The sequence below is a fragment of the Carettochelys insculpta genome, chromosome 1, assembly GCF_033958435.1.
Source record: "Carettochelys insculpta isolate YL-2023 chromosome 1, ASM3395843v1, whole genome shotgun sequence".
In the NCBI taxonomy this organism is placed as follows: Eukaryota; Metazoa; Chordata; order Testudines; family Carettochelyidae; genus Carettochelys; species Carettochelys insculpta.
In genome coordinates, this window is record NC_134137.1 from 225,118,182 (window position 1) to 225,137,293 (window position 19,112).

The 19,112-nt window shown below is 48.9% G+C and overlaps 1 protein-coding gene across 1 annotated transcript in view; it reads right to left on the bottom strand.

The window, feature by feature from the left end:
- Positions 1–2,518: 2,518 nt before the first annotated feature.
- The window catches only part of IGSF11 (immunoglobulin superfamily member 11), a 161,241-nt gene continuing 144,647 nt past the window's right edge, over positions 2,519–19,112 (bottom strand). The window contains exons 2-7 of the mRNA XM_074983562.1: positions 9,510–9,673; positions 8,136–8,343; positions 7,171–7,326; positions 5,386–5,508; positions 4,998–5,148; positions 2,519–3,967 (exon numbers count right to left, since the gene is read on the bottom strand). Coding sequence (XP_074839663.1) covers positions 3,520–3,967; positions 4,998–5,148; positions 5,386–5,508; positions 7,171–7,326; positions 8,136–8,343; positions 9,510–9,673 — 1,250 coding nt within the window. The 3' untranslated portion in view covers positions 2,519–3,519. The remainder of the gene's footprint in view (positions 3,968–4,997; positions 5,149–5,385; positions 5,509–7,170; positions 7,327–8,135; positions 8,344–9,509; positions 9,674–19,112) is intronic.

A 19,112-nucleotide genomic window follows, 5' to 3' on the forward strand; every position in this document is an offset into this window, starting at 1 on the left:
CTATCAAATCTGGTTGTTATTTAAAATGAAAATGGATATTATGGAGAACAGCTGAGAGGCCTGTCTGTGCCTTCCTGTGGTCCTTTGTCCTCCCTAATTAAGCAGCATATACTCATGCTATGGCTGTTCTAGTTTAGACAACAAAAGAGGAAATTTAGGTGGGGGAGGAATTGCTCAGTGTCATCTACTGAATTTGACCCAGGGTGAGCTGATGGTGGGGAATTGCTAATACATAAAGGGCTAGGATAGGAATAAAATAAAAAAAATCCTGGATTACGTAATGTCAGGGTTGCACAACTCAGTCAGTAAATGCAAAAATTAAGATTCCAAGAGCAACATTACAGCAACTGCAATGCCTATATCTTATATCATGCTAGGGTTACAGATAACACAAACACAAATATTTTAAGCTAGACATTGCAATTAAGCCAAGAACCGACACACTCAGTATGGTTAACAGTGGTTTTGGACTCTTATCCTAAATGGGTATTTATTCCCCACCACCACCCCCAGGAAAAAATAGGAAAGACAAAACAGATCATCATAGAGCAGTAATGCTGTGAAAGCTAAACCAGGAACTGAGCAAGCTGATAATAACCAACTGATACCTATCAGCACCCAGTGAAAGCAGAAAAAACTCATACGCTCTGGCAGTGAATATTTCCCATGCCCTGTTCTCATGATTAGAACTTGGGAAATTAACCAAACAGACTTTTCTCCCAACATCAGACCTGAGGTCTGACCTAAAGCCCCTTTCAGGGCTGCCAGCAGAATTGCTGGGCCACTGGGCAAGGTAGGGGCGGGGAGTAACTCCAGGCCATAGAAGGGGCAGAACTGGGGACTAACCTCCGACAGCTAATCTTTAATCACTGCCCAGCCCCTGCTGCCTGGGGACTCAGTTGGTGATTTTAAAGCACTCCAGACCCTTTTAAAGCCCTGGCCCTAGCGCAGCTGTCCCTCTTCCTTGGGCCTTTGAAGTCACTAGGAGTCTCTAGATCAGAACCTGAGTCAGTTTCAGTGAAGACTCCAAACATGTCATATTCCAAATTACTAAGCTCAGCTGTGTAGCAATATGGGCAAGGGAAGGTGTGACAAGTTTTTAAAACCCATTTTTTTTTTTCCCCTCAGCCCCACTCAGAAATAGCAAAAGCGATTTCCCTCAGACCAGCAAGAAACAAAAACTCACCTTTGGGCCGAGAGAGGGAGCACACAGACCTGGTAAATTACATCCCAAGGGAGAAGGAATGTGTCAGAGCCATGAGTAAGCAAAATCAGGAGGTTATAACTGAAGCCATTTTGCAGCCTTACTAAAATCTTTATTACCAATGAATGAGCTAATTGAGGGCAAGAACTGTCACTCGGACATAGCAAGTTGTCTTCCTGGGAGGGTTTTAGCAACAATGGAAAATTAGCAATGTGGGGGACTAAAAGAAGCCAAAAAAATCCCCGTTTATATGAATAACATTTTATTGAATTTTTAGACAATTAGAAAGAACAAAGACAGAGGAGTGAACAGTCTCATGAAGGGTATAACCAGAAGAGTCTTCCTAACCCTGAAGCCAGGCTGCCAGGAGACAGCCTCCCTCAAACCTCACAGAGTTGTTGCACAAGCAGAGAAGTTGTTGGGCTTTTCTTTCACATTAGGATTTTGAAAGCTGCTCTCCCCCCTCCAAGCAGCTGAGGGAGAGACTGCTCCTGGGAGAGGTGTGTAACCCAGACCGCCATGGGCCTGGCTTGCTGGGGAGGTTTGCAATCTCTGTGGACAGCGCTGGGGAGGATGGGGTGGCAGTGAGGTGGTTGTATTTTTTTTTTAAGCAAAGAAGGCACAAAAATCTCAGCCAAGCTTCAAACCCATGCAGTCCAGGCAGCCCTCCGTGCAATGTCTGCACCCCTATAGAGTCCAGGAGACTCCCAGCAGTTGCTGTGAGAGCATGAGCGAGATGGCCCCTGCGGCACCTGTGCCATATGGATGGGAAAGCAGGGGAGGATGACAGTGGTTGATTTGTACAGCTCCCTCATCCAATGCAGGGTCAGGGATAGGGACAGTCACTTCCCTTTCCTAGTGCAAAGGGCAACCTCTGGTGCTTCAGTGAGGCGGGGGTCCCTTTAAATGTATCAGTGGCAGCATTACCCAGGGGGTGTGGATGTCAGGATGTGGCTCCACCCTTCTTGAGGCAGCAGGATCCAGTCCTATGGGCCCCAGCCCCCTAGCAGCAGCTCGACCCTCAAGCGGGTGTGACCTCAGCTTTGATTAAGGCTAGTTAGTCCCAAGGGAGAAGCCTGGCTGTATGTGAGCAGGTGCGTGTGGCATGGAGGCGCCAGAGCACCCTGCCAGCATGGGGCGCCCCAGGAAACCCGGCCACCCTGTATGGAGGGAACAGGCGAGGGAGAAGGGCAGGCAACTAGGATATTCACCCCCTGGGCCTCCTTTCTCCAACAGCCCCCAGGCATTCACTCTTTCTAAGGAGCCGTATTTAGCACCGGACACTGACAGCCCTCCCCACGCCCCCGTTCTGCAGAGAAGGGTCACGGTAGTGCCTCAGAGCAAGGCACCCCCTCCCCCAGCTCAACAAGCACCATGCCGGGGCCATGCAGGCCAGCCCCAAACAGCCCAGTAGGGAGAACCTGCCATGCAACGGCCAAAGCTGTGCCCCATTCGTTGAGAATTCAAGCCGCAAGCCCAGAAGCGGTGCAGCTCTTCAGCCATAGAGGCTCTTGGCCAGCCCCCCAGGAGCTGCCTGCTGCTTCCCACCCCAGTACAGCAGCTTACACCGCTCAGAAAACTCCTCCGCAGCAGCCGCGCACAGCCTGGTTCCCAGCAGCTTCTCAGGGAAAGAGGCCCCCGCGGCTGCAGTTTCTAACAAGGGGGAGGCTGCTCCAGCAGCACCTGGAACCAGTGCAGGAAACCAGCACTGTGAGCAGAGAAGGAAATAGGATTAAATAAAGCAACTTCCAAGCGCTTCCCTGTCCGCCCTGTTCTGGCTCGGGAGTCCATCTCTGCCTCGTCCCTTGGAAATCGGGCTGGGGTGGCCAGTGTCTCCTCACTCACCTCTCTGGTTCCATTGCCAATTCTATGGCTCATAGTGGGGGGAGGATGTGAGCTGCACAGTGAGGTCCTCTCTCAACGGCCCCTCCTTCTGCCCCGTCAGCTCCCTCACAATCCCCATCCAACTTGTCCACCCCTTGGAAATGAAAACCAAACCGATGCCCAGCACAGGCAGAGATTAGAAACAAACAAGCATCTCCTGCACAGGCCTGGCACCCGTGGGGCCCCTCCCATGGTCTTGGCACATCTGTGAGATCCAGCTGATCAGAGCCCCCTCAGAGCCCGAGAGCAGAAAGGCGAGGACAGGACCATCGCCTTGTTCGGTTAAAGTCTACTGGAGGGGGGCAGGTACCAGGAAGAAGCACATCTCCCCCTTCCTCATGTTTTGGGGAGGAAGCAGAGGGTCTCTTGGCCAGATCTTCACCCCACCTGGTACAATAGCTTCTTGTTTTCCTTACCCCCACTCTCACTTCCTACACCAGTGAACCTGCCCGGCTCTGGGCTGGTACCATGACAGGCACAGCACCTATCCGCTCCAGTGTCGCCTGGCTCACAGCATAGGAGCGCGTGTGCTGAGGCCTTGGTTTCCGGCTGACCGAACCATTGCTCCTGGCCACTTCCTGTGGGGATGGTGCAGTGGTGGCCGTCACCACCAGCGTCTTGGGTGGAGCTGGGGATGGGTGACCTCCATTGGCATAGATAGGGCGGGCGTTGGTGCTCCCAGAGCGGGAGAAGGGTTGGCGCACATCATTGTTGTTGCTGAAGCGGGTGAAGGAGTCCGTGGTATGATTGGCTTTGGGGTCGCTCCAGTAGCGGCTGTTGTAAGTGTTGGAGGAGGTGAGGGTGTCATTCTCCGAGGAGGATGCGTCAGCGTGGAATGCTTTTGTGGATGACGAGCATTTCGGTGGCAGGTCATCCTCCCTAGAGAGAGGGGGCAGGAGATCAGAACCCTGTCTCTAACCCACTTGTGCCCCGACCTCCCTCCACACAGCAGCAGTTAGAGCCTGACACAGCTTTTCACGCACACAATATTTTCAAAAAAAAAATGCTGATTTGATGACACTGAAATGTTTTGCAAATCATGTTGATTTCACTGAATTGTCTCTTTAGTCAAAAAAATGGAAGAAGATGGAAAACAAACTGTTCAACTTTCCGTTTGAAATGCCTTCCTGTTTCAAAATTTCCTTCGGTTTTTTTAACACTGAAACACATTTCAAAAGGCTCAAAACCAAAATGAAATTGTTTGTTTGACCCAAACTTAATTATTTGACTTCTTCAGCAAATAAAAAAAAATGTGTGTTCGTGGGGGAGAGGAGGGCAGCTGCAACAAGGTGGGATTTATTTTTCATAATTTCTAACAAACCAAGGAATCGGATACTCTCCCACCTCAAGTGCCAACAGTGATCAAACCTGCTAAGAGATGTCATCCTGGTCACATGTCACCTGTCATGACTCATCGTGGTTCTTATTAATTTCTTCATCTGCTAGCACGGCACCACTGAAACAAAGATCCCATGGAAAGCAGACATTTTGTGGGACAAGGAAGCTAAATGGGTACAGGCCATAGCTTTAACTTTGTACAAAGAGTCTCATGTATCTGCACCCAGAGCCCTGCCCTATTGCTGGTTGGTACCATGGCACAGGATGACTCCCTCATCTTACACCCATATTTATCCCGTCACTTCTGAGGTCTCTCTCTTCCTATAGACACTGCTGTCAGTCTCCAGCCACATCCTCCTTGTGGAAAGCCGGTCTATGTAGAGATCTCCCCCACACACTTACATATACTCAGAATTCCTCCACCCCTCTAGAAATTGCCTTCATTTTCTGTACACAAGTGTTCTTGGCAGTCCCAGTGAATATCACAGGGATCTGCAGGGTTGGGGAGCCAAGAGGTTCAGAGCCAGCTGTGACCTGAGGGTCACAGCCATCTGTCTGCCTTGAGCCCAACCTTATCTCATTGGGGATCTCCTCCTCTTCTTCCTCCTTGTGTTTGTTCTTCCAGTAAACCAGTGCTACAGCCACCAAGACAATGCAAATAACGAGCACAACTGCACCCGTGGCGATGGCTCCAGCAATTAGGCCGACACTCCGGGGATGAGCTGTGGGGGACATGGAACAAAAAGGGAGCGAAGAAATCACGGTTAGAGTGCAACCTGGTGCTCCTGTTGCTGGAGGTAGGGAAGAATGTGGTGCCCCAGATGGGTCCTCATCCCCACAATCATGGGCACTAGTGTCCTAGACTGTTGAGGTGAGCTGCGTCAGGCTATACATGGTGACCCTGGGTACCAGAGGAGAGCTCAACTGTATGGCCAAAATTCCCACTGGGATGCACTTACGTGCAATGACTTGCAGGTCCAGGAGGCAGGTGCTGGTTCCGATGGCATTAGAAGCTACGCACTGGTAAAGACCTGAGGACACAGTGCTGATATTCCTCAGGGTGACTGTGCCCTGGACTTGGTCTTGACAAATAGAAAGCAGAGACGGGTTTATACGTAACTCTCACAAAATAGCATGAAAAGGCAAATCCGTCAAATATGAGACTCACACCAGAATTCTCTGAGAAAGTTATTTCCTAGTAATTTATTTCAGATGGAAGCATCTCTCTCTCTTTCTCTCCCTGTCTCTCTCTCTCTCACACACACACACACAGACACACAGAGTTAGGTCTTAAGGATTTTACAGTAGATGTTTCTTTCTCATAAATTAATTTTATACATGAAAGCTTGGAGCTGACGTTGTGCAAGGGAAAAGAGCCAGGCAAAATACAAACAAAGGGATGTGCAGCCTTCACCAGATAGCTCTTCCCATAAATTCACTCGTGCCATGCAGCCCCCCTGCTGTTCCAGTCCTCGGCTCCCCACACAGCTCTGCCAGTGCCCCTCACTGCTGTTGTATATAGAAATCAAAGGCTCCCATACCACCTGCAACTCTGGTGTAAGTTCAGGTTGACAACTACAAATAGGCGGGCTGCCCTTTGGCCAGTATATAAAGACTAACTTCTAAGTCTGAGGAGTGGTACCGTGGGATTTTTTTCAGAACCAACTTGGTCAGGGCCTTGGCTTTATTTCACATCTGGAAGGCAGCCCCTCCAGCAGCACAGCCCCTCATTGGCACCACACTGGGGCCGACGAGTCACTGAGTCAAGATCTTGTGGATTCTTGTGTGATCCTCAGGCGAGCTTCCTGTTCTTAAAGGGGCTCGTTTGCATACTTGGCTTAATCTAACTCTTGACCTTCCCCCCCTTCTACCCCTCTACTCTCTGATTTGCTCACCTTGATAATTTTTTTCTGATTTGTCCTCCTTGATTACTGGTTTTGATTCTCTGTGCCTTAAATATTGAGTCTGTTCTGGTCTGGCTATGGTCTGAAGAAGTGGGGCTGTCCCACGAAAGCTCACCTAATAAATTATTTTGTTAGTCTTTAAAGTGCTATGTGCCTGCTTTTTTGTTTTTTGAGTATATAGACTAACAAGGCTCCCTCTCTGTTACTATTGGCAATTTGAGTTTGCTTTGGAATGCACTTGTAAATTAAGAGGCCCCAGAAATCAGTAGCAACCTGTGAACATTTTGTACATAACTTTTTTAGTGAGCAGCTGTAGTCCTAGAGTCACTTGCTAGATGAATAGTAACAAAGAGGCAGCCGTGTTAATAGGTATCCTAACGAAACAAAGCAGCAGTCCTGTAGCACTTTAAAGACTAACAAAATAATGTATTAGGTGATGAGCTTTTGTGGGCAGACCCACTTCTTCAGATCTGGAGATGGTGCTGACAGCACAGCACTATTTCCAGTGCAGCACTATCTCCAGATCAGAAGAAGTGGGTCTGCCCCACAAAAGCTCATCACCTAATACATTATTTTGTTAGTCTTTAAAGTGCTACAGGACTGCTGCTTTGTTTTCTTATATGAAGAAACACTATAGTGAGAATGGCCACTAGAGGGCCACCCAAGACACTAGGACTGTGCAGTCACCCTTTTATTCCCCACAGGGTCCTTATTTATGAATAAGTTCCTGTGCAGCAACTCAAGGCAAACTGGCAAAGTTGTGGCATTAGTAGCAACGCAGACAAAAACAAACCACATTAGCCACATGGGAAAGTGGAAGAGAAACAACGGAGTGAGCACCTTGTGTGGCAGTCGGGGGCAGCCTGGGGGCATTGTCCAACTTCTCCCAGAGGTATGTTGGCCGAGGGATGCCTTCTTCTGAGTTGCAGGTGAGGGTGATGTCACTGCCAATGTCCAGGGACCCCTGAACTCTGCAGAGTGGTGCCGAAGGAGGGACTGAAGGACAGCAAAGGGGAAAGTGACAGCATGTCAAGAGGCATGTCGGATGAAGGGCCTCGGCTGTTGCTGCTCACCCCCTGCCTATGAGCGTGTCCCCAGGTCTGAGAAAGCAGGGCCACCCATGTGGGCAACAGCGTGCAGCTGAAAGGCAGCTAAAGGGCAGAATGGGAAAGGGGAGAGACTGACGGGCACACAAGTCCCACTAAGGCTCTGGCACCAGAAAGGAAAGTGTGACATTGCTGACGTCAACACGGCCACTTTGCATTTGATCCATCTGCACTTCCCTCGCTGGCACAACCTGACAACTCTTTCTTTCGTTAAATCCTCTGGCTGCATAGTGCACGCTGGTTATGGGCAGAGGGCAGGAAAATGTTTGCCCCCATGGGACAGTAATGGCACATTGGCCAAGTGCAGTACTGGGGAGACATGCACTTATTTTGAAACAATACAGGCCACTTTTAGGGGACAGAAACCGGAGCTGAGGACCACAGGTCTTGTCCATTTTCTTGTTGCTACGTAGGAAACTGTCATGCCCCTTTTAATATACCTATCCCCAAAACACCCTCATCCCCTCCATACCTTCCCCAAACTACCTCACATCCTAGCCCCAAGAGTCCTTTGCCCCCTCCCAGTACACACACATGCACGTGATACCTCCCCTATCTCCCAGTACAGCCATCAGCCCCCACCTCACAACCTCACCCCAGTGTTTCCAGGTCACCCCCAATCAGTCTCCATATTGCCTTGTTCTCCAACACGTACTCCACCACACACGGAGAACTCCCTTGTCTCCCCAGGACACACACCCAAGACAGTAAGTCCAATGACTCCAATGTTCCTGCCCCCTCGATCTGGAAGGTTGTTGACCAAACACTGGTACGTGCCAGTGTCCGACAGCTGGGTGTTGTTGATAAAGATGGAGGCACTGGTGGTTGGCATTGTCCCTGCAAACCCCACTCTCCCGTAGAACTGGGGTGCACCACCAAAGATCTGCCCCCCTTGGTAGAGGATCACCTAGAAAAGAAAGAAGAATCAGATGTAGCTCTGGACTGGTTGGTAGGAAGCAGCACAGTGTGTATTACAGCAAGGGTCAAATCAGAAAGGGCCAGCTCCTAATGGACCCCAGTGAAACCAAACACCAATTAACGCTTGCAAAGTTATTTTGGAATAGCGGCCCTTATTCCAGAATAATTTTGCTGCGTAGACACTCGCTAATTACACAGCTGGAATGAGCTGGTGAAAACCAAGCGCTTTTCACTGCTGGGTTCCAGAATTCACAACTCAACTAGTATCCAAGGAGGTAAGCTGCTCTGGGACAAGTGAATTTCCGAACATTTTCTCAAGTTTCCTAGCAGTTTGAGGACAGGGTCCAGTGGTTCTCAGACTATGGTTCCTGGGTCACCACAGAGATATTGAGACCCTTCTGGTGGGATGTTAGGAGGGCAGGTAGCTCCATAAGAACATCTGTCTCCTAAGAAGTGTTCTGCAGAATGGAAACACTGCAGAACTCCTGTGCAAAGGGATCACTCTTTCAGCTTCAGTCTGCAACTGCTTCCAGAGCCACCTTCAAATCCCCACACCACAGAGTGCCCAAACAAGGGCCATGCGCTTAGTGCCCCGTCCTACGCTCAGAATACCTGGAACCCACAGCAATGCATGCTACACTGGACACCTGCCCAATGCTTAATTCAAACCAGAACAACTGAGGAGACAGCAGACAAGCTGGTAACAGGAAAGGCAATGGGAAAGAATTAGAAACACAAGGTACAAGTAGGGAACACAGGACACGTAACAGCAAGAGGGAAAGGCACATTGGAGCACCAGGTGACAATTGGAAACAAAGAAAGATATTAAAGGAAAAAGACAATATTGGTTACAAAAGGCAACACAGCTAAATAGAATGGCCATGGAGGCACAGTGAATTCTGCCAAAGACCCTGAATCCTGGCCTCCATCACCAACAGCCATGCCTTGTCTTCAGTGACGGCCTATCCTGAGTCATGAGTTAGTCATGCTAATAGGGATGTCCAGCTGCTGCACAGATTTGCTCAGCTAGACTCCAGAAGGGTCCCCAGCCAACGTACACACCAACACACATTCCCCCCTGCCCAGGTGGTGGTGATGGGACAAGAGAAGAGGAGAGAGACACAGAAAGCTCCATGTTCCAATGAGCACTGGCACCTGCTCCGGCTGGTTGGCGTTGGAGAGTGGGATGACCATCCAGATGACATTCAGGTTAGTGAGGGCAGCACTGGTGGTGAAGGTACAGGGCAGGATTGCTGTCTGTCCCCGGGCAACCTGGATACTCCCCGAGCTCACTGACACCTCTAGGGGGCTCACCAGACCTGGAAAGAAAAGGACACAAAGTTCAAGCATTCAGCCGTTCCCTGCACTTGTGCCATGCCACCCCTTTCAGACAGCACTGCATAGGAAGTGTGACATGATGCCAGCACTGAGCTGGAGACAGCAGTCCCCTTTCCAGCCACCGCAGCCCTAAAAGGGCATCGCTGTCTGCCCATTGTTTTGCAAAATGGAGCCATTCTCCCCAGTGCCATTGGAAAAGCCAAAGGGGAAGCGGCAGCCATCTTAATGGAGGGCATTCTGGCTTCGGCCCCTTTGAAAATAATGGGGCCCATTTTGAAGACAGGGAAAAAGTCTGCAAGAGAAGCTGAGGTAAGACATTCAAACAGCTGTCTAACAGTGAGCTATCTGGCAGCTCTCAAGCTGCCTAAGGAAGGAAGCCAGGTACAAAAGTAATAAAATTTTGGGCAGTGGAGGGAGAGCAAGAGCTCATGTCTAAAAGGCCATGCAATTAGCCTTCAATTTTTTCTGCCCCAAAATTCAGTGTGAACAGGAAAGATTTTTTTGTGTTCGTTTTACATGGAAGGAAATCCTAACCCCTTTAAGTGTTTTTATAAAGGCTCCTAATATTGAAAGAATAGACACAAGCAAAATGATTTTTCCATCATTCGTGCTGGTTTTTTTTTTCTTTTCAGCCAGGCTTCATCATGCAAGTAGCCTGACCAGCCTCACAATCATTTTCCATTTCCAGCTCAGGCCCTTGCTTGCTGCTGCAATGTTTGGGTTGCAAACCATGCCAGGAGATATTTAAATTCATACAGCCAAATTCTGTCCGTATGCCATTTAACACAAAAAAACAAAAAAACAAAAACCTTTGCAAAGATTTCTATTGGTTTTTGAAAAAGACAACACACACACACCCCACCCGCCCACAAAACCTAAATAATGGGTTGAAACCACCAACTCCCCTCCCCTCAGGCCCTCTCTTGGCTTACCTATATGTGAGATACCTGTGTGTTCACCATAAGACATAACCAGCTGCAGACTGCACTGTCATTTTCTGTCCCAATGAAATGTGGACAGAGGCTTTCCAGCAGAATGTTCTTCTGTTGGGAGGCGCCCAGGTGAGTTGAAACCAAAATGTTCTGGGGAAAATCATTGATTTCTACAAAGTGTTGATGGAAAACGGACAGGTTTTCACACCTGCCTGGTTTCCCGCCCTCTTGTACACAGCCTCCTTGGCAGGCTGCTGAGCAGGGAAACAGGGATGGGGAACATGGAGCTTGGAAGTCATAGGAGCTTCAGCATCCATTTCCTTGGCATCCCAGGCTCCCAGAGTCACCTTTCCTGGAGTCAGGAGGGTCCTGAGGTTTCCAGGTTTCTAACTCCTTTGCTGCCAGAAAATCACAGCTCCCTAGTTTCCCAGACTATCCAGCTGGCAGCTCCTGAGATTCCAGGCAGCTCTGGGAGCCTCAAATGTTTTTCACAACAAACCTTTCTGCAGGAAATTCCAGAATATTATTTCTCGGCTTGTTTCAGAATGGAAATTCTGGAAATTCTGAAACTGACAAATCGAAAACATTCTGCCCCAGTCTTGTTCTGTTCTCTGAAAGGACACAGGGCTGTGCGAAGAAATAGTTGGCATAAGTTCAAGCCAGTAAGCTACAGTCAGGGGATGCCGACAGTAAGTGGGAATAGTTACAAGAGCTATCAGGCATGACTTCCCCTAAGTCCAGGGCTCCTGCCTTCTAACTACTGAGGTGAAAAGAAAACTTAGGGTCCTTTTGGACTCCTGACTTGCTCAGCAATAGTATCCGCAATGCTAATAGCCAGAAATGGGGCTTCCTTTTTAGGTGGGCCAGGAGGTTCCATCCATTGGCTGTTTCCCTAATTGTCATGGTCCATGAGATACTCCACCCTTGTGATGCAATTTTCCTAGCACTAACCCCAAAGGCTACCATGAAGTTTCAGCTGGCCCAATGCAAAGCAAAGATACATTTCCCGCTCTGTAAGAATATAAAGAACCCAGCTGTTGATGACATGTTCTTACCCTAGTACAGGAAACAAGGGTGTACAGTGATGGCCACTGTAGTCTAATGATGCAAACGTTATGAGCCTAGCAAATTAGAAGAAAAAAGCTGTCCACAAATATTCATTTGAATGTTAAAGGGAACATACACTGAGTCATGTTCACAACTCTTCCGCATTTGCTACCTATGCATTTGCAGGCCCTCATGCTCCCTGGTGAAATTGCTCAGGAGAAGAGGATTCTACACCTGTGTGTTCACGAACAAAAAACATTGCCAGAAACCTTGCAGTTTGTGCAGCCGGATTAGTTAAGTCATCCAAACAACTAAGTGAAATAACATCATGTGATTTATGCAACCAGTTAGCATAGCCTAATGGCTAAGGCTTGCAACAAGCTGCAGAATAATATAACACTTAAACAATTCTAACCTGAATGATTTTGTTTTCAAAATATGAAAATGATTTTGAATAAAGAACAGATTTCCTAATTTCCTAACTAGTTTGTGAACAGCTCACACAAGGAAAGAAGATGGGTCTTATTTCTCCAGCTCTGAATGTGAGCCTGACTTGGAATAATCATCATCCATGTGGGAAGCAGAACAACCCCTACATGCTAAGGGGACATCTAGACTGCAGAGAAGGGCTATGTCTACACGTGAAGCCAACATCGAAAAACATCGAAATAGGCTATTTCGATGAATAACGTCTACATGTCCTCCAGGGCTGGCAACGTCGATGTTCAACTTCGACGTTGCGCAGCACCACATCGAAATAGGCACTGCGAGGGTACGTCTACATGCCAAAGTAGCACACATCGAAATAAGGGTGCCAGGCACAGCTGCAGACAGGGTCACAGGGCGGACTCAACAGCAAGCCGCTCCCTTAAAGGGCCCCTCCCAGACACAGTTGCACTAAACAACACAAGATACACAGAACCGACAACTGGTTGCAGACCCTGTGCCTGCAGCATGGATCCCCAGCTGCCGCAGCAGCAGCCAGAAGCCCTGGGCTAAGGGCTGCTGCCCACGGTGACCATAGAGCCCCGCAGGGGCTGGAGAGAGAGTGTCTCTCAACCCCCCAGCTGATGGCCGCCATGGCGGACCCCACTATTTCGAAGTTGCGGGACGCGCAACGACTACACGGTCCCTACTTCGACATTGAACGTCGAAGTAGGGCGCTATTCCTATCCCCTCATGAGGTTAGCGACTTCGACGTCTCGCCGCCTAACGTCGAAGTTAACTTCGAAATAGCGCCTGGCGCGTGTAGCCGTGACGGGCGCTATTTCGAAGTTAGTGCCGCTACTTCGAAGTAGCGTGCACGTGTAGACACGGCTAAGGTGTGCTAACCCAGATTAAAACAGGGATGGAGACATGGCAACTGAGTTTTTACTCAGGCTGTCAGTGCAAAATCACCCCCTGCCTGCCAAGCTGCTACACTCAGTTAAAAGCTGAGTTGTTACAACTTCACTACCCTTTTAAGCCAAGTTAACAAAGATAGGGTAGCTCACCTGAGCTAAGAATATGCCTGTTCTGGCAGTGTAGCCTCCAGTTACCAAAGCAGTCATGAAATAGATACCTGCTCTGTAGGACAGATGAGGCTTCTTGTTATCCCTGGCATTAGTTATCCATGCAGCTCTGCCAGTGCCCCTCACTCCTGCCCTGCAGCCTATTGCTATTCCAGCCCTGGGCCCCCCCTACAGCTCTGCCAGTGCCCCTCACTCCCACCCTGCAGCCCCGACCCCTCTGGTATCCCAATCCCCAACTGCTCTTCCAAACAGCTGCAAGGCTGAGGTGCAGCACAAGCTACTATTCCAGGACACAGTCAGTGAGTGCTGCTACACCGCACAGTGTGGTTTTAGAAGAGAGCACTAGGGGACAGAGAAGATCTAAGCACATTCACTTGCCATGGGTACGTCTCTGAGCCTGGATGTGCAGTCAATGAATTCAGTGCACTGCCTGATACTAGCGCTCTACGCCGAGCTGCTCCACCAGCCGGCTCTCACTTGGCCACCTTGCCCCACATTTCAGGCGCTGCCATCGCCAGGAGCGTTGCAAGGCTGTCAGTGGCTCTTTGGCCCTGAGTGCCCATGATGCAGGAGGCAGATAAAAGACAAAGCTTCATTTTGCTAAGCTAAGTGGCACCTGCAGGGCTACAGCGGGGGAAAATACACACAACAGCTTCTGCCAAACAAACTTAACAAAGGTGACAAGGGAGCAGGAGACTGTGTGCACAGTTATTGTGAACCAATGTAAACACACACACACACACACACACACACACACACAGAGAGAGCACCAGGGGGTCATTACTACAAAGTGACTCCTCTGCCAGAGAGAGTCTAATGCAGGGAAGAAACAGCCAAGAGCAAATGCTCTTAACAGGCTCCTCGTTTTCGCATAAATCCCTTTCATTTTTATTTCAGACAAATCAAAATGGATATATATTCACACAGACACATCCCCTCAGCTGCAGACACACACAGACATACCAACACAAAGGCACATGCAGACACATGTGGTGACACACACATACTCAGACATACAGACATGCACGCAGAGGTGCACTGAAAAACTTCCATGACTACCTTGTGAAGGGGTTACAAGTTTACATGGTAAAAAACCTGGCATTGCAAGTGTGGGCATTAATTCAGCCTACTATCTGACCAGGGGTATTGTAGATTTTGCACTGAACCTAAATATTAAAGCTTGGATGTTCAAAGGAGCCTGAAGGAATTAGGTGCCCCATTTGTGCTAAACTCCTGAGGCTCCTGCAAAAATCCCCACCTCACACAGCCCATTACACATCGGCACATAACAGAGAACTCAGGGAAAGCTGTGTAAATCCTCACCCCACCCTCAATTAAGTGACCATCCCCAGGCATTCAGCAAGCTTTAACTGCCTGTCTGAGGCAACAACCTCTCCTCCCCCCCCCACCCCAAGCAAAATCACCTGGAATAGATTCACGGTACAGCTGTAACCTCTCGTAACATTGGACTTCAGTCAGGCCTGGCCTTAGGGCCAGGCGAGTAAAGTGGTTGCCTTGGGCCCCACACCTTTAGGGCTCCACACTTCATTAGAGTGTAGCATCCAACGCCCACCAGGCAGGACCCAGTGTCAGTGTTCTGCATTACGCCCTGCACACTGGGCTGGCCCCGACTTCAATGCCCAAAGGTGCACCCTGGATATTCTCAAGACTCTGCTGATTTATATGCTAGTGTCAGGGAAGTTAGACAGGTATGAACTGGTCTAAGTGACAGGTAAATCTGACCCACAGCCTGGGCCCAGCAGACTGTGCTCTGCTTTGTATATTGGTCTTGAGGCACCAGGATGCAGCAGTTACATGGAATAAATCTTCCATTTCTGTGTCACCTACTTGGCGGGGAACCAGCTGGCAGATTGACGGTTTGACTCCAAGAGAAGCTTTAAAAATTATCATTTAGGTATTATTAAGCCCTTGTGTTTCTAGGACCTGGTTAACAAAATAATTGCTGAACTGGCTGATTTTTATTTCATCTTTGATGCGATCCCTTGATTTTCCAACTGCTGTTTCCAGATACTGTCTTTAGCAGGTACGGGGCCACTGCACAACGCTCATGCCGCCGTTTGTTTCTGAGCCATCCAGTCCTGGCTAGAGAGCCACAAGTGAGAGCGAACTGACATATAGCCTCTGCCTCCTGCTTACACCAGGACCAACTGGTACGCATGCGGCCAGACAGATGCACGGGCACTCTCACACATCTCAGAAGCTGTAACGGAGCATGTCCTTAAAAGGCCTGGCAGATACAACCCACCCCCGTCCCCAGACCTGCATCCGGTTGGAATGAGGTGTTGTGCCGGCAAAGGTACCCCTGAGTAAGCTGTGATCAAGGTCCATTTATGAGAGCCTTGTAGGGAGTAGTACCAAAGTGTAGCAGTTCAATAAAATCTATAATGTTTGCTAGGAAGGGGAGGAGAGAAGATGAACTGAAGTTTCCGTGCATTTATAGCATAGTCCATAGTCACCTTTAGTCATCAATTATAGAGATAACGGGGGTTAACTAGTGAGGGTTAGCAGCCCCAAGTGAGGAACATGTCAGTTTTGGTAGCGTAGATATACCTTCTGCAGCCCTGCTGCTATTCCAGCCCTGGGCTTCCCGCATGATTCCAGCCGAGCGCCCCTCATAATTAAGTATTCCTATTTCTAGGACCTCATTGCTGTAGCATTACATCCATGCTCAATGCCTAACCAGAGATGTAAAATAGCATCAGAGAAGTGCTCCTGTGCCTCTTTCAATAGGGAAAGGAGGAAGGAGCAGAGAGGGGTCAGGAAAGGAAGGAAATTCCTGGGAAACAGAATCAGTCCAACACCACCAAATCGAAAGCTCTACCTAAAGCAGAGAGGGTGGGAGCAGTGCTTCTAACCCTACCTGGCAGTGTCTAGAGCAGTGGAGGAGCCCGGCAAAAGGCAGTTACCAATCCTGCTGCACAACAGTGCAGAAAAAAATTGCAAGGTAGAGAACACTTTTGGTTTCATTAGCAAAGAGACACGTATACGATACATTCAGAAAATTCTGTAAACCATGTAGAATTGCGGTGTGCAAGTGGGATAAATTCTGGGAACCCAGCCAGAGGGAGAAAGGACAGAACCATCATTTACTGAGATTAAAGTAAAAACAAGCTACTCTGACTTTGCCCTCACGATAAGAAAAAAGACCGGGACCAAAATCAGCACTGAAGAAAAGTAATTAATAGGCAAAGCTTCTACTGCTCCAGAGGCACAGTCTCACCATGCTAGCAACTCCTGGGGAGCTGACGTAGAAGGCAGATATGATGCCAGAGCGACGGTAGGGCCCTCCCCAAAAAACAGGAGAATCACACGCAGCAGAGAGAGTGATATATGCAGGAAGCACTTTGGCTACAGGACCTGCTAGTACAGCACTCATTTAAGAAGCCACTAGAGAAGATTCTCAGTCCCAAGTGCTGATGACATTGATGCAGAAAAGGACGGCCAAGACACAGGAGGGATGTTATCCCTGATGCTCATCTCTTCCAGCCTTCAAGGGAGCAGGTGCCTTGCTACGTAGCAATCCAGTTGGTAGGAGCAAAGCTGGGTGTTTCTGAATGCCAGAGAAAGCACAGTTTCTTCTCCATGAGAATCACCAAGGCCAGAGCAAGAGTGGCTCACTTGCTCCAGAAGAGCAAGAGGCTAACGAAAGGCTGGCTGGCACATTCCCATTGCAGTCACAGCATCTGGAAGAGCTGCTCTAGCCACATGAGAGCTCCAACCTGCCTCAGAAGAGGTTGAGCTCTATCTACACACCACGTATAAGAATGGGTGAGATCTACCATCTAGCTAGACTGCCAGCTCAGCCACAGCCAAACTACAAGCAGTACCTGCCCAGCCTGGCATCCCTCAGCAGCTTGTAAGTGACTGTGGCCCCTTTGCAAATCCAGAGTGCCAAGGACATAACTGGAGTGGGGAGCTGAATCCAAGATCTGACTAGTCCAGCACGTCCCAGGGGTGACCAGATGAGGCGCAGCAAGGCAGGTGGGTGGGGGCAGGCCCACGTTTGGTCATGACAGAATGTGCCAGCAACTGGAGCGTCATACTCATGGTCACAAACCCAAATGGGGACGAAGCCCAGAGGCAGACTTCCGGGGGGACCATCACTAGGCTGAGGGGTTCACTAGTAAAAGGAAAGAAGGTCCTGGACACACAACCAAAGTTCTAAAAGTGCCTGGCAAGAGCAAAGTAGGCATGGGACTGGAGATATCCATGGGTGTTACACCTGCTTACACCATATTTGATCCATTATCAGGGCACACAGCATAGGCAGGTGCCATACGAAAACCGGTCAGAAAGTCTCCCAAGCCAACTGTGTACATCCAAGAAAAGCATCTCCCACTCAGTCTTCTCCATTGCATTTGTAGTGCAACTTAAGTGCCAGTCACACCACCGACAGCGCCTTCCCCACTCCCAGCCACAGATCCTCCCCAGCCCCTTCCAGGGCTCCCACTCTCAGGTGAGAATTCCTTGCTGGCAATTCTTCACATGGATCTACAACAGGGGCAGAAATAAGCTAATTTGGCTGCAGCTCCTTTGCCCTCACAAAAACTTGTGACTGAGTCATAGGACAAGCTCACCCTGGTCCTGCAAATCAGGATCCCAGTGCAAGGAAACACCTGAGAGCGCAGGCTTAGTCCATCCCCATTTCCTGAACAAGGATGCTGTTTGGTATCAGGGCCGCAGCTGGGTCCTTTCCATTGCCGTAGTTAACAATATTGTCAAAGGTGGAAAGGTAGCTGGAGTCTGTGTCTTCAGGTCCATTCGAAGGCTAACAGGAGTAAAAAGCAGGAAAACTTTAATACTGACTCCAGAAATGTAAGATTTCAGTGAAGTATGGATAAAGATTTCTATATATTTTCAACAGACTAAATCTTGGTTCATTATGGTTCTTTGTTTTTTGTTTTTTTCACTTCAGCTAAGCACAGGTAAAAACCTGAGTAAACTTGTAAGATCTTCACACCTAGGAAGATGATCAGAAATCCATCCTTTAGCACAGAAGTCAGCAATCTTTCTGGAGCGGAGTGCCGAAATTTGACCTTTTCACTTTTTAAAGCCACTAACAGTACTACTTACAACAGCTTCATTAATAAGTAAATGAAGATGCAGAGATTTACAGTTGAGGTGGCGGTTGGTAGCATTAGCTGGTCTTTCATTAATCCACAGGTGGCATGGCTTTGAGCAAGCTCCCGGTTGCCTAGGGAAAGGGAGGTGGGGCTGAGCTTCCATCTCACATGCCAATTAAAATAGTCTCATGTGCCACTAGGTAGAACCTCCATGCCAGGGGTTGCTGCCCCCGCATGTACCACATTGAATAAAGACTCACCTACTCCAGCAGAGAGCATCCCTCATCCAGTTAAATAAGAAGAAAGGGCAATGAACACAGTAATTCACAAAGCACAATAGGAGCTTTGGCGCCTTCATCCCTAGCATCTAGCACTCCTTGCTCGTTGTTCCACCAGATGGCTGAGCAGAGACATGTCTTACCCACAAATCTGTGCAGATCTCATTTGACCCTTCTTGACTCTCATTTATAGCCCACACCTGGGCTAGACAGACAGACAACAGGATAACTTGCAGATGAAAAACCTTTGCTGTCCCACTTGGCCCTGTACTCAGCTGCTGGCTTCATGAGCAGTGATAAGCCAGCCTTCCTGCCTTCTCCCCTTGCAGAAGAGTCTCTCCCCCTACTGCTGGGAGGTCACTTGGAACCAGCTGCCTGAACGTGCTAATGTGGAATGCGTCTCCTTTCCCCTGGCCTCACCGCACTGCAGTGGACATAAGAGATGGGAACTGGAGTTTAAGATAAAAGGGGAAAAAAGAGTTGAGGTTTCAACAGTCAGTTGTGCCATGAGTACCCAGGAAGTAAATGAAGTAGGGAACTAAATCCAAGATCTGACTAGTTCAGTATG